Source organism: Lissotriton vulgaris, chromosome 7, assembly GCF_964263255.1.
Source record: "Lissotriton vulgaris chromosome 7, aLisVul1.2, whole genome shotgun sequence".
NCBI classification, from domain to species: Eukaryota; Metazoa; Chordata; class Amphibia; order Caudata; family Salamandridae; genus Lissotriton; species Lissotriton vulgaris.
Window position 1 is genome coordinate 948,934,837 of NC_141695.1, and position 12,864 is coordinate 948,947,700.

Genomic DNA, 12,864 nt, shown 5'->3' on the forward strand with positions numbered 1-12,864 from the left:
TGGAGCTTCCGGGAAGGGTGTCTGAGGTCACATGGAACAAGCACCAAATGGTGGGGTTGTTGATGCCAAACAAAACAAAAGGTCTACTATACACAAGAAATTCTGGACCCAACTTCTAGATTGCAGAATACTGCATAGCATATGAATCCACAAAATTCTTCAAGCCGCAAAATTACTCCTACAGGTAAGTAACCTAAGTAACCATTTTGTTTTGATGTATTCTTAGATCTCTGCCCCATTAATGGTAGAAGCATCTACTTTTGCTGATGGCATGAAGTCCCCTTGGCTTCAGAGGCCTGTCCATAGGGGCCAACAAGTCCTCCTGTTCCTTCCAGTCCCACACAGCGGGATTGCTGAGAGATCTTTGGAGGCCACAACCCTTTTCTCCACCTCTTTGCAAAACAGGTCTCCTCGTGCACTGCTGGTTGTGGGATGCATCCTTGGATGCTAAGGATTCTTGGGGGCCCAGAAGTCCTCCTGTTCCCTTCAGTAAGTCCAACACAGCAGCATTCCTGAGAGCTGGTCAGAGGCCCAGCCCCCTTTCTCTACCAGTCTGCAAATGCGACTACTCGTTAAATAACGCATTGAAATTCACTTAAAAAAATCAAAGGTTAGAGGGATGTTGTAGTTAGGCTCAGATTTCACTTGTACAAAACCAGTGAAATTCAGCAGTTCTAGTTAGCAGAGCTAACTAGAACTTGCGCCCTCGCTTATGACCTCACATATTACATCACACATGACCTGGTCAGTGACATCACTGATGAAATCTCAGATTGCATCAGTGGTCACATCATCCACTTACTGGGAGTGTTTTAAAAATGTTTGAGTGTTTAAGATATATATAATAATATATATATATGCGTGATCAAGGCTTAACCGCCGAAACGCGTTGTTGTTGCCAATAAATCTTTATTTAATTGCACAGAAAAGGTGTCCGGGCAATCTGTTCGTAGTGAGCTGATGTTGGAGTATATATATATATATATATATATATATATATATATATATACAGCTCACATTGATCCTACTGAGAAGAGCATCAGTGATCTAGAGGGTTTAGCTGTACTTGAAGACCTATTGGAAGAAGGATTGAGTCAAGCTGCACCGTCAATCGATACAGCTGGAAGGGGTACGTCCATAGGCATAACCCAGATTGGTGAACCTAGTACTTTCAAGCCAACCTCTCGGTTTCTCCCACAGACACCAATGGATGCATTGGATGTTTTTTCAGAAGCTTTGAACCAAGACTTACAGAGGCTTTCCAAACTCGAAGAATCACAGAAGAAGAACATCAACTGGAACCTTTCTTTTAAACAACGGAAAGCAATCACTAGCTTGCAACAGGACGACTCTATAGTGATAAACCCTCCGACAAGGGCGGGAATGTTGTTATCCAGAGTCGTGAGCAGTATTGTAAGGAAGCCCTCTGTCAATTACAAGACCGCAATAACTACATGCCTACAACGGAACGAGAGTATCAGGAGAGTATTCGGGATTACCACTCCCTTGTTGAACAATGGTATGGAAAAGGAATACTAAGCAGGGAGAAATACTTATTCCTACAGAATAAACAACCGAAACTACCGAGTTTTTATCACCTCCCAAAGATCCACAAACACGCCACGCAACCACCAGGGAGACCTATCGTGTCATCCATCGGTGGATTAACTGAAAAAATGTCGAAATTCATCGATTCATTCTTGGCCCCATGGGTTTCGCAGCTAAGTTCTTACACCAAGGACTCCAAAGATTTTTTGAGGCAAATGCAAGGCGTGGAATGGGAGGATGATTTATTGATGATCACTATGGACATCTCGAGCCTCTATACGAGCATCAGACTCCATGACGGAATTACAGCAGTTAAGACTTTTTTGAATCTTCGACCCGCCCGATACCTGGAGCACAGTAAAATGACTTTGGACTTTATATCTTTTTGTTTAAATACCAACATTTTTATCTTCCAGAATCAACGATACAGGCAAGTAAGGGGGACTGCGATGGGCACCTGCTTCGCCCCCAGCTACGCGAACCTTTTCGTGGGCTGGTGGGAGAAGCAGGTGGCCTGGGCAGATGATAAAACCCCTTGGGTGGACAATGTGATATGCTGGAGAAGGTACATTGACGACCTCTTCCTTATTTGGAGGGGGTCTGAGCTCTCAGCACAAGAGTACATTACGATTCTTAACCAAAATGACCTTAACCTGCAATTTACCTGCTCAATGAGTAAGAGAGAGGTTAATTACTTAGATCTCAGGGTTTTCGTTGATTCAGGCACAATCCAGACCGCCCTCTACAGAAAAGAGACGGCGGGTAACTCTATCCTCCACGGACGCAGTAGCCATCCGACCTCCCTGGTTAAGAGTATCCCCTACGGGGAACTGTTGAGGATTAAGCGCAACAGTTCTCTGGAGAGAGATTATGCAGAGGCCGCACAAAAAAGCGTGAGACGCTTTATATCTCGCGGCTATTCTGCATCTACCCTCCAACAAGCTGAGAAGAAGGCAGAGAAAGTTGAAAGACATACCCTCCTACAGGATAAAAAGATCGATATTCCCAAAGGTGGAAGTGGCATTATAAGACTCATTACCAACTATTCAGTGACAGCTAATAAAGTTAGAGCCATCATGGTCAAAAATTGGGGGATCCTCCAATCTGACAATGTGATTGGGAAGGACCTACAGCAACATCCCATGATAACTTTTAGAAGATTAAGATAACTAAAAGACAGACTGGCCACTAGCCACCTACCGAAGGGCAGGTCGAAAGGAGAACTGCAGGCAATGCATGGCTCGTACCCATGCGGGAAATGCAAGGCCTGCAGTAATAGCCAGAGGGTATTAAGCTATCAGGTGCCACATAGGGAATCTAAGATCAAAATTAACAAGTTCATCACTTGTTCAACCACATTTGTGGTATACTGCCTGAAGTGCCCCTGCGGACGGATGTACGTAGGAAGCACTACGAAAGCAGTTAAGCTCAGGATCTTAGAGCATCAACGGGCCATTGCTAATAAAGATGAAAGCTATCCGATGGCCCGGCGTTTTGCGAGTCACCATAACAGCGATAGAACTCAACTTAGCTTCTTCAGCTTAGACTGCATCCCTCAAGACATTAGGGGTGGAGATCTGAAACGGCGGCTTAGACGTTTGGAGTCACGATACATTATCGACCTCCAAACCAAGTCACCAGGAGGACTCAATGCAGGGGAAGAGCTACTATCACACCTATAAACACGATCCCCGAATCCTGAACTGTGTCACTGTCTGTAGTAAACTCAAGCAATACTGAAATGCTGCTGATATCATTTGGTTTACAGATTAACCCCCCCCCCCTCCTCCCCTTTCTTTTGATTTAGGGTAATTTGGTATGGCAATGTAAATCCTGGTATTTAATTTGTGTTTAATCACGGCCATCCAGGCCTCAATCATTGCCATGTTTGTGGAGAATATGGGGATTAGGTTACTTGGACTGTATACGAACTTGGAAATGTTCAGTCGAGCAATGACTCTTATGCTGATTTATGTTTTCAGGTACAATTTGTAATTAACAATCGCCCATCCAGGACTTAATGTTTTGAAACATATACTTTCATTAACAGACATGATTGAAGATGATTAATTGCACAGCTATGTACGCATTGCTCGAGCAAGCTTATTCTTTGCACTGTAAATAGCGTTATTTCATCACTCCAAGATGGCGCTTTGATTTGTATTATGATCCGTTTTTTGTTTCAATGAATTATGCCTGATTTAACTTGCGCCTTGCCGTCGCCAGCTGACACTGACGAAGGCAAGTGCTGAAACGCGTCTGGTTTGGATTAATTTTGCGCAAAATAAACCTTACTTAGGTTTAAACCTCTGCTGTGAGTGCCGATTTGTTGCTAACTTGTTGCCGGTTGCAGACTTGCGGAGCTTCGAGATATATATATATATATATATATATATATATATATATATATATATATATATATATATATATATATATATATTCTCGCTCAGATTCTTTGTTTTGTAAAAGAATTACCGCACTCTTGGGGGGCGCTTGTAAACTTTTTATTTTTAGCAGCCTGTAAACAAACTCGTTTCGGCACGGAGCCTTCTTCGGTGTTCATGGCACAGCGAAGACAGCATGTTAATAAAGCATTATTCACATACATAGAAGTAAAGAAGGGACAATTACCCCATAGCAAGCATAGGCGCCATATTGAAGTTGCTCATTACCTATTCAAGAGCATACATCAAATTCGATTATATAGTGCATGGTTATGTTTACGCAAAATGATCCTTTCATTAATCATTATGCTACAAATTACTTAATACTTAATACAGCCTTTAATCGGCATGAACCAGTGTGGTGCTAGCCAACATTAGTATAAATCTTTGGTGTGGCTTTGTTGGTTTGCATCCTAACCTCCGGTGGTGCACGTAAAAGGCGAATATCACGCACCTCTCATTTAAATATCTAAAACACTCCTCTCCGAATCAAGAAGAAGCCTGCACTCCTGTTTAATGGAAAATGTCTAGTTTAATAGCTGGTAGCACTTGTTTTAAAAGTAACAGGAATGGGTTTCTATGTATATATGTTTTAAACTACCTTCTGTTACAAAATGTCGGCACTCCTGAGGGTTTCACTGGATTTTATTCCGGAAATTAAATATTCATCAACACGTTTCGGCTGTCAGTCGCAGCCTTGTTCACGATGACTAGCACCACTTTTTACAATTCATTTTATGTGTTTTCACCTCCCCGAGGCTACTATACTTAAATGCGAGGGGGGGGGGGGGCCGTGCCCCCCACTGCCCCAGGGACCACCACCTCCCGGGCAATTTTCTAAATGGGAAGGGCCCTTGGGACCACTGGCCCTTGGGACCGCCACGACCCCCACCCCCCCAGGGCTGGCTCCTGCAATGTCCCAGGGTGCCCACCCACAGGACCTTGTGGTTTGCCATGGGATGGCGGTCAGCTGCATCCCATAGCAAACAAGTGTGTTCCACTTTGAGCAAGAGCATTTTGCTCTCACTTGTTTAAAGCGAAGCACACTTTGCTTTTTACACCCAGGGAGCTGCATGTTCGCAAATGCAATGATAGAGGCATACACCAAAGCTCATGTACTTAGTTCACCTTTATGTAGGTCAGACAGAATCTTGGTGGGCCACATACCTTCTTAGATTTTTTGCCTAGTAACTATTCCTGCCACCTCTACGACTGTTATAAACAGCAATTTTCCAATAGATTGATCAGTAGCCATCCCAGTGGTGTAAACTATCCGTGATCATTGCAGGTTTCAGTCTAATGTTGTAAAATGCTATTTATAACCTGAATATTTGAAATATGTGCACACAAAGCAGTTGAAACCCATATTGCGAGTCCCTTCCTTATTTGCCGTTTGTTGAAGGTTTGCAATTAAACACATAACCATTGTCTGCGATTTTCAAAAAGTCCTGTTGATAAATCCCTGCAACAGTTTTTTTCCACTTTTGACTCTAACATGCACAGTTCCAACTCTGCGCTGTAGGGGAAGGCTGCTCTGTTGGGCTCTTAGTTCTGACTGCACAAGTCTCCAGTGACGTGCTGATACCTTGGGCAAGGCACACCTGTCTGTTATTGATTACTCAACAGTAAATCATTTTGGCTTGCAAATTCCAAATGTTGTTATGTATTGTCGCAGCAGCAAAAATAAGGCCCTTTAGTTGTAAATGCTGTCTTAATTTTTACATACATAATGTCCTAATAAAAATATTTGGTTAGATCGTTGTCTGACATATCTGAAAGAAACACGTTAGTGTTAGATTCCTTACCTTAGAATATCCCCAGGCGTCAGTCTGGATCCGGAAACTTTTGCGTAGCAGTACCCCTGCGCGTCGGTAGGCGTCGTCTGCAGGCGTCCCCTGCGGCTCCGCGTCCGTCGTTGGCGTCGTGCGCCGTGATGACGTCGCTGGAGTACATAGACGCCGCCTCCGCGCGCTGACGTCAGTTCTTCTTTTTTCCGCGCCAGTGGACGCAGATCTGAAGAGCAGTACTCCGGTCTTTTGACCAAGTTTTTCGATTTATTATCACTTTGTGCCTGTTAGGATGCCTGGGTTCAAGCACTGTGATGACTGTGAACGCACGATGTCGGTCACAGACCATCACCGCCTCTGCCTCCGGTGTCTGGGCCCCGACCACGACGTGGACTCCTGCGTCGACTGCCGGGCCCTCACCAGCAAAGCTAGACGGGAGCGGTCCCGCAAGCTATTGGAGCTCCGGGTGTCGGCCCCACGTCGGGACCGGGAGCGGTCCCGGTCCGGCCGGAGGTCGAGAGAGCGTTCGAGGGAGCGGTCGCGGGGCCGCGCCGAACGTTCCGGAAGCCGACACCACTCGTCATCTTCGTCAGGTAAGAAACACAAGAAGTCGGGGCGTCGTCATCGCACCCCCGACTCCCCCCGACGCTCGCGCGATGCGGCCGGGGGTTCGGGTGACCCCAACCCCGCGGCTCCGCGAGAGTCGCCGGCGCGGCCTGCCCCATACCCTCAGGTCCCTGGGCACGGTGCGACGCCTGAGGAGATTGAGGCGTTCCTCATGGCCATGAGGGCCCTGTCTCCTCCGGCGGGTTCCACGGCGCCTGCGGGCCCAGTGAACCCGTCCGGGGGCCCTAGCGGTTCTGCTGACCCTGCCTCGACGCCGTCGGATGCTCCGATCCCGGCGCCGCCGGCGGCGCCGATCCCGGCGCCGCTAGGGCCTTCGGGGTCGACGCCGGATGGACGCCCATCCAACCCGGCGCCGATTCCATCGGGGTTGCCCGCGGCTCCGCCTCCGCGCGACGCCGGTTCCTCGGTGCCGGCTTCGGGCGGCACTGGGGGTCCGGCGCCGATGGGGCCCATGAACCCCGAGGAGCCGGTCTACGTCGTTGACTCCGAATACGGAGATGATGAAGAATACGGTGAAGGTTGGGAGGGGTCCGAGGACCCTCTGTCACGAGAGTGCCAGTATGATCCGGACTGGACAGGTGACTTGGGGGATGCCAGTGGTCTGGACGACTCTCCTAACCCTGGTTTGATCTCTCCTCCTTCCGTGGCATCGGTGGAGGGAGCTGCTTACTCTGTGGTGCTGATGAGGGCTGCCAAGGCCTTACACCTTGAGCTCCCCGTCGCGGCCGTGAGGCCTAACATCCTCACCGAGGTTTTCAAACCGCAGTCATGCCCACAGGAGCCACTGCTGCCGTTTAATGAAGCCTTGTCGGACGTTCTGTTGGGCACGTGGTCCAGGCCCGCTTCAGGTGCGCCTGTTGATCGGAACGTGGCCAGGCGCCACCGTCCTTGTCCGGACGACCCCAAGTTCCTGTCTACCCACCCCACTCCTGAGAGTCTGGTGATCCAGGCCTCGACCTCCCAGTCCGCATTCCTGTCGGCCCCGCCCGACCGGGAATCCAAGAGGTATGACCAATTTGGCAAAAAGGTCTTCTCGTCCATTAGTTTGGGCCTGCGGTCTTGCAACACCGCCTGCCTCTTGGGCCGCTACACCCACTCTGTGTGGGATACGGTCGCGGAACTGCTGCCGGAATGCCCCATGGAGGTGCGGGCAAAACTCGGTCAGGCTGTAGCTGAGGGCCGAGATGCAGCAAAATATTCAATAAGGTGTGGTCTTGATACGACCGACTCGCTGGGCAGAGCTATGTCAACGACGGTGGCGATTCGTCGTCACGCCTGGCTGAGATCCGCCAATTTTTCGGCAGATGTCCAGAATACGTTGATGGACATGCCGTTTGATGGCTGTCACCTTTTCGGTGACAAGGCGGACCACGCGCTGGAACGCTTCAAGGACTCCAGGGTCACGGCCAAGTCCTTGGGTCTCTCGACCCAGCGTCAGCAACCGGGTTCGTTTCGCCCCTTTCGTGGCCAAGGAAGGGGCGCCCCCACACGTGCTGCCAGCCACGCGCCGCAACAGTCATCTCAACGCAGTGGCGGCCGTGGAAACCGCCGTGGTGGCGGTCGGGGACAGCGGCGGGGTCAGACCACACCCTCCCCCCCAGCATCTACCTCAAAATCCTCCTAGTCCGTGCTTTCGGCCCCATGTGACGCCAGTGGGTGGCAGGGTTCGCCATCACCACGCTCACTGGCGCACGATCACTTCGGACAGGTGGGTGCTGCAAATCGTCCGAAGGGGCTACTCCCTCCCCTTCGAGACCTCTCCTCCAGCCATGCCACCGCAGAACCACCGTGTGTCGGGGGACCACTTGACGCTTCTGCAGGAGGAAGTTACGGCCCTCTTGGCCAAGGGGGCCATCGAGCGCGTTCCTGGGCCAGAAGTAGGGCGTGGTTGTTATGCCCACTACTTTCTGGTGCCCAAGAAGGACAAGGGGGGCCTACGTCCTATCTTGGATCTAAGGAACGTCAACGGCTTCCTCCGGAAGGAGAAGTTCAAGATGTTGACGTTAGCTCAGGTCTTGGCTGCTCTAGACCCACAAGACTGGATGGTAGCGTTGGACTTGCAGGACGCCTATTTTCACATCCCCGTCCTGCCGGCCCACCGGCGCTACCTGCGGTTCACGGTAGGCCTGGAGCACTTTCAGTTTATCGTGCTTCCCTTCGGCCTTACCAGCGCCCCACGGGTGTTCACAAAGGTGATGGCGGTGGTCGCAGCCCATCTGCGCAGGTTAGGGGTTTCAGTCTTCCCCTACCTAGACGACTGGTTGTTGAAGGCGGGCTCGCCCCAGACAGTTGTCCACCACCTTCAGATGACGGCAGACCTCTTGCACGACCTGGGGTTCTCCATCAATGTGCCGAAATCACACCTGTGTCCCTCTCAAAAGCTCCTTTTCATCGGAGCGGTTCTGGACTCGGCGCAGTTTCGGGTTTATCCTCCGGAACGGCGGGTTCGGGATATTCAGGCTTTGATTCCCATCTTTCAGCCGCTATCCCGAGTTTCGGTCAGGTTGACGCTGCGGCTGCTGGGACTGATGGCTTCCTGCATCCTTCTGGTGCATCACGCCCGGTGGCGGATGCGGCCTCTGCAGTGGGACCTGAAGTTTCAGTGGGCCCAGCATCAGGGCAACTTGTCCGACCACGTCTTGATCTCGGAGGGCACTGCGAGGCAACTGCAGTGGTGGCTTACGGACCGCGATTGGGTCAGGGGCAAGTCCCTCTCCTTTCCCCAACCGGAGCACGTTGTCGTGACGGACGCGTCCCTCCAGGGCTGGGGTGGCCACTTGGGAGAGGCAGAGATCAGAGGCATCTGGTCTCCGGCGGAGTCCCGGCTCCATATCAACCTGTTGGAGCTGCGGGCGATTCGTCTGGCACTGAAGGCATTCCTCCCCTTTGTCAACGGGAGTGTAGTGCAGGTGTTCACCGACAACACCACCGCCATGTGGTACTGCAACAAACAGGGCGGAGTGGGGTCGTGGACCCTTTGCCAGGAGGCTCTGCGCCTCTGGCAATGGCTGGAACGTCAGGGCGTGACTCTGACGGTTCAACACCTGGCAGGTTCTCTGAACGCCAGGGCGGACGAACTCAGCCGTCGGTGCTCGATGGATCACGAATGGCGTCTGAACTCGGACGTGGCGCAAGGCATCTTTCTGCAATGGGGAGAGCCTTGGTTAGATCTATTCGCCACAGAAGAGAACGCGCAATGTCATCAGTTCTGCGCGTTGGAGTTTCCAAGACGGCTCTCGCACGGCGACGTCTTTCGGCGCGAGTGGAGTTGCGGTCTGTTATACGCCTTTCCGCCTATACCACTTCTGCCCAGAGTGCTGAAGAAGATCAGGCGCGACCGGGCCCAAGTTATCCTTGTGGCTCCGGACTGGGCTCGAAGGTATTGGTATCCCGAGCTACTCAGCATGTCAGTCGGTCCCCCGATCCGCCTGCCCCTTCAGGAGGACCTTCTGTCGCAGCAGAAGGGGACGGTCCTCCACCCGAACCTGTCCAGTCTCCACCTCCATGCTTGGAGATTGAGCGGCGACAGTTGAGGCCATTTGACTTGCCTCCTGAAGTCTGTGATGTTATTCTGGCAGCCAGGCGTCCCTCCACTAAGTCGGTATACGCCTGTCGGTGGAACAGATTTGTGGCATGGTGCACAGCAAAGGCTGTGGATCCTCTTTCTGCCCCTCTTTCGGAGGTTCTTCTGTTTCTTCTTTCTCTTGCCCAGCAGGGCTCTGCTCTGGGCACTATCAAGGGCTACCTTTCTGCCCTTTCAGCCTTTTTGAGGCTTCCTGATCAGCCTTCTTTGTTCAAATCCCCGATTGTAACTCGATTCTTGAAAGGCATCACTCACATGTTTCCACCTGTTCCGTTTGTGATGCCTCAGTGGGATTTGAACCTGGTTCTGACCTTTCTAATGTGTGCTCCCTTTGAGCCCCTTCATTCTTGTCCTCTCCGTCTCCTGACTTTAAAGACGGCTTTCCTGGTTGCCATCACCTCTGCCAGGAGAGTGAGTGAGCTCCAGGCTCTTTCTGTCCAACCTCCTTTCCTGTCCATTCATCCTGATAAGGTGGTTCTGAGGACTAGGCCTTCTTTCCTGCCCAAGGTTGTTTCGGCCTTTCACATCGGGCAGTCCATCACCCTCCCTTCCTTCTTCCCGCCTCCGCATCCTTCAAAGGATGAAGAGCGGCTCCATCGTCTGGACCCAAAACGTGCGCTTTCATTTTATATGGATCGCACACGCCAGTTCCGGGTGGATGACCAACTGTTTGTTGGCTACGTGGGTGCGAAGAAGGGACGGGCGGTCTGTAAACGAACCATCTCTCGATGGGTCGTCCTCTGCATCAAAGCGTGCTACTCTTTGGCTCGGAAGGAGCCTCCTGTTGGGCTGAGGGCCCATTCCACTCGGGCCACGGCGGCTACCACTGCCCTGGGCCGGGGAGTCCCCTTGCAGGACATTTGCCAAGCGGCTACGTGGGCCTCGCTGCACACCTTTGCGAGGCACTACTGCTTGGACAGTCAAGTCCGGAGGGATGGCTTCTTTGGCCGTTCTGTCCTCCAGGACTTTCTGGTGTAGTTTTTGTATTGGTTTGCAGACCCACCACCGGGGTTGGTATTGCTGGGGTATGTATTCTAAGGTAAGGAATCTAACACTAACGTGTTTCTTTCAGATGAACAAGTTACTTACCTTCGGTAACGATATATCTGTAAGAAACATTAGTTAGTGTTAGATTCCTTACCGAACCCACCCATCCTCCCCGTTCTGCGAACTGATACCTAGGGTTAAGGACATCCCTTTCAGGGCCCTAGTTTTTACATGGCACCAGTGTTGGTTCTCTCATGGCTCTGCGTCTTCTGGCGCGGAAATGCTGTGTGCAAAGAACTGACGTCAGCGCGCGGAGGCGGCGTCTATGTACTCCAGCGACGTCATCACGGCGCACGACGCCAACGACGGACGCGGAGCCGCAGGGGACGCCTGCAGACGACGCCTACCGACGCGCAGGGGTACTGCTACGCAAAAGTTTCCGGATCCAGACTGACGCCTGGGGATATTCTAAGGTAAGGAATCTAACACTAACTAATGTTTCTTACAGATATATCGTTACCGAAGGTAAGTAACTTGTTCTTTCGGTTATTGATTGAAAACTTAAAACGTTGTTTCAGATTATCTCAAACATTTGCAGAACTTGTATCCTTTTTTATGCTTTACTGTTTTTAACTTGTTCGTTTTTCCTTTCGACATTAGGCTCTGAACGCTGAGGAGGCCCGACTTAAGCACGTGCAAGAGCTCCTTCAAATAGATGAGCGGAAGAGGGCATACAACAGCATATATGAGTCCAAAGAGCCCACTGAGGAGGAGATGGAGGCATATCGAATGAAACGTCCAAGACCAGATGATCCTATGGCATCCTTTTTGGGGCAGTAAATCAACATCACAAACTGTTCCTTGAACATTTGAACTGATTCCCCTATGTATATAATCACATTCCCCAAACTATACTGTTGTTTCCCAGACTAAGACGTACTTGTGTCGTTCAAAAAACTTTGAGACTTGACCCTTTACTTTCTCTCACAACTATGACTGTTTTGCCACTTGCTGAAAACTGATTTTCTTCTTGTCATATCATCCAAATCAGGACTGCTTAAGTAAATAATAAAGACCATTCTTGGTACATAATAAGTAATTTTATTACTTAAGGATGATTCTCAGTGTACCACGACATCCACGGTCCTGAGAAAACTCTAGGTTATGCTGTCGATCTTCTATCCTATAACCCTTGCTCACTTGTCCGTTTCCATGATTTCTCAGTGCCTTGTGAATCATGAGCGGATGCTCCTGTCTTGTAACTGCGGATAAGATACTAACCTCATTCATGTCTACAGTGTATAGCAGTATAAGAGTGATAAGATGCCACTTAACTAATATCTTCTCTGGTGGGTCTGACTTAATTTCAGTAAATCAGTTGTTGTTTTGTTCATTAAGTATTCTTTGTCAGATCACTGAACAGTGAAGATAATATGGCTTGTTGGGGTACATGAAGGTAATGAGCAAAGGTTCAATTTTAGCTCTTTAGAATAGCAGATGGTTTGTGGTTTTCTAATTTATGTTGGGAGACTGTTCTAGAGATTGGCAGTTTGTATGGAAATAAGAGGTTCCACCAGTGTGGAAATTGTGAACCTTTAAATAGTACCATTCTTGATCTGCGCAGGCTTCTCGGTGAGTACTTGTGAGGATTTGAATGCAAACAAATTAGTCATGCACCATGAATGGCATGATGTGAAATGAATGAACGTGTAATGAGTATGGTGTTAAAGTAGATCTGCATAGCCACAAGCATCCAGTGATTGTCTAATGTGATAAGATCTTGATTTTGGAGATCCATTGTACTATACTGGTGTAGTTTGTTAAATGTTACTGGGGTGGGGCTATGATTGCAGCTTGGACTTGATGAATGAACTCGGGTAAGGGAAGT

The 12,864-nt window shown here is 49.9% G+C and overlaps 1 protein-coding gene across 2 annotated transcripts in view; it reads left to right on the forward strand.

Annotated features, from left to right (window-relative positions):
- SLU7 (spliceosome associated SLU7) overlaps positions 1-12,068 on the forward strand; it is a 313,168-nt gene extending 301,100 nt beyond the window's left edge. For both annotated transcript variants that reach the window (XM_086931394.1, XM_086931393.1), the window contains exon 16: positions 11,637-12,068. In XM_086931394.1, the coding sequence (XP_086787520.1) occupies positions 11,637-11,816 (180 nt within the window). In that variant the 3' untranslated portion in view covers positions 11,817-12,068. The remainder of the gene's footprint in view (positions 1-11,636) is intronic.
- The last annotated feature ends 796 nt before the right edge of the window (positions 12,069-12,864 follow it).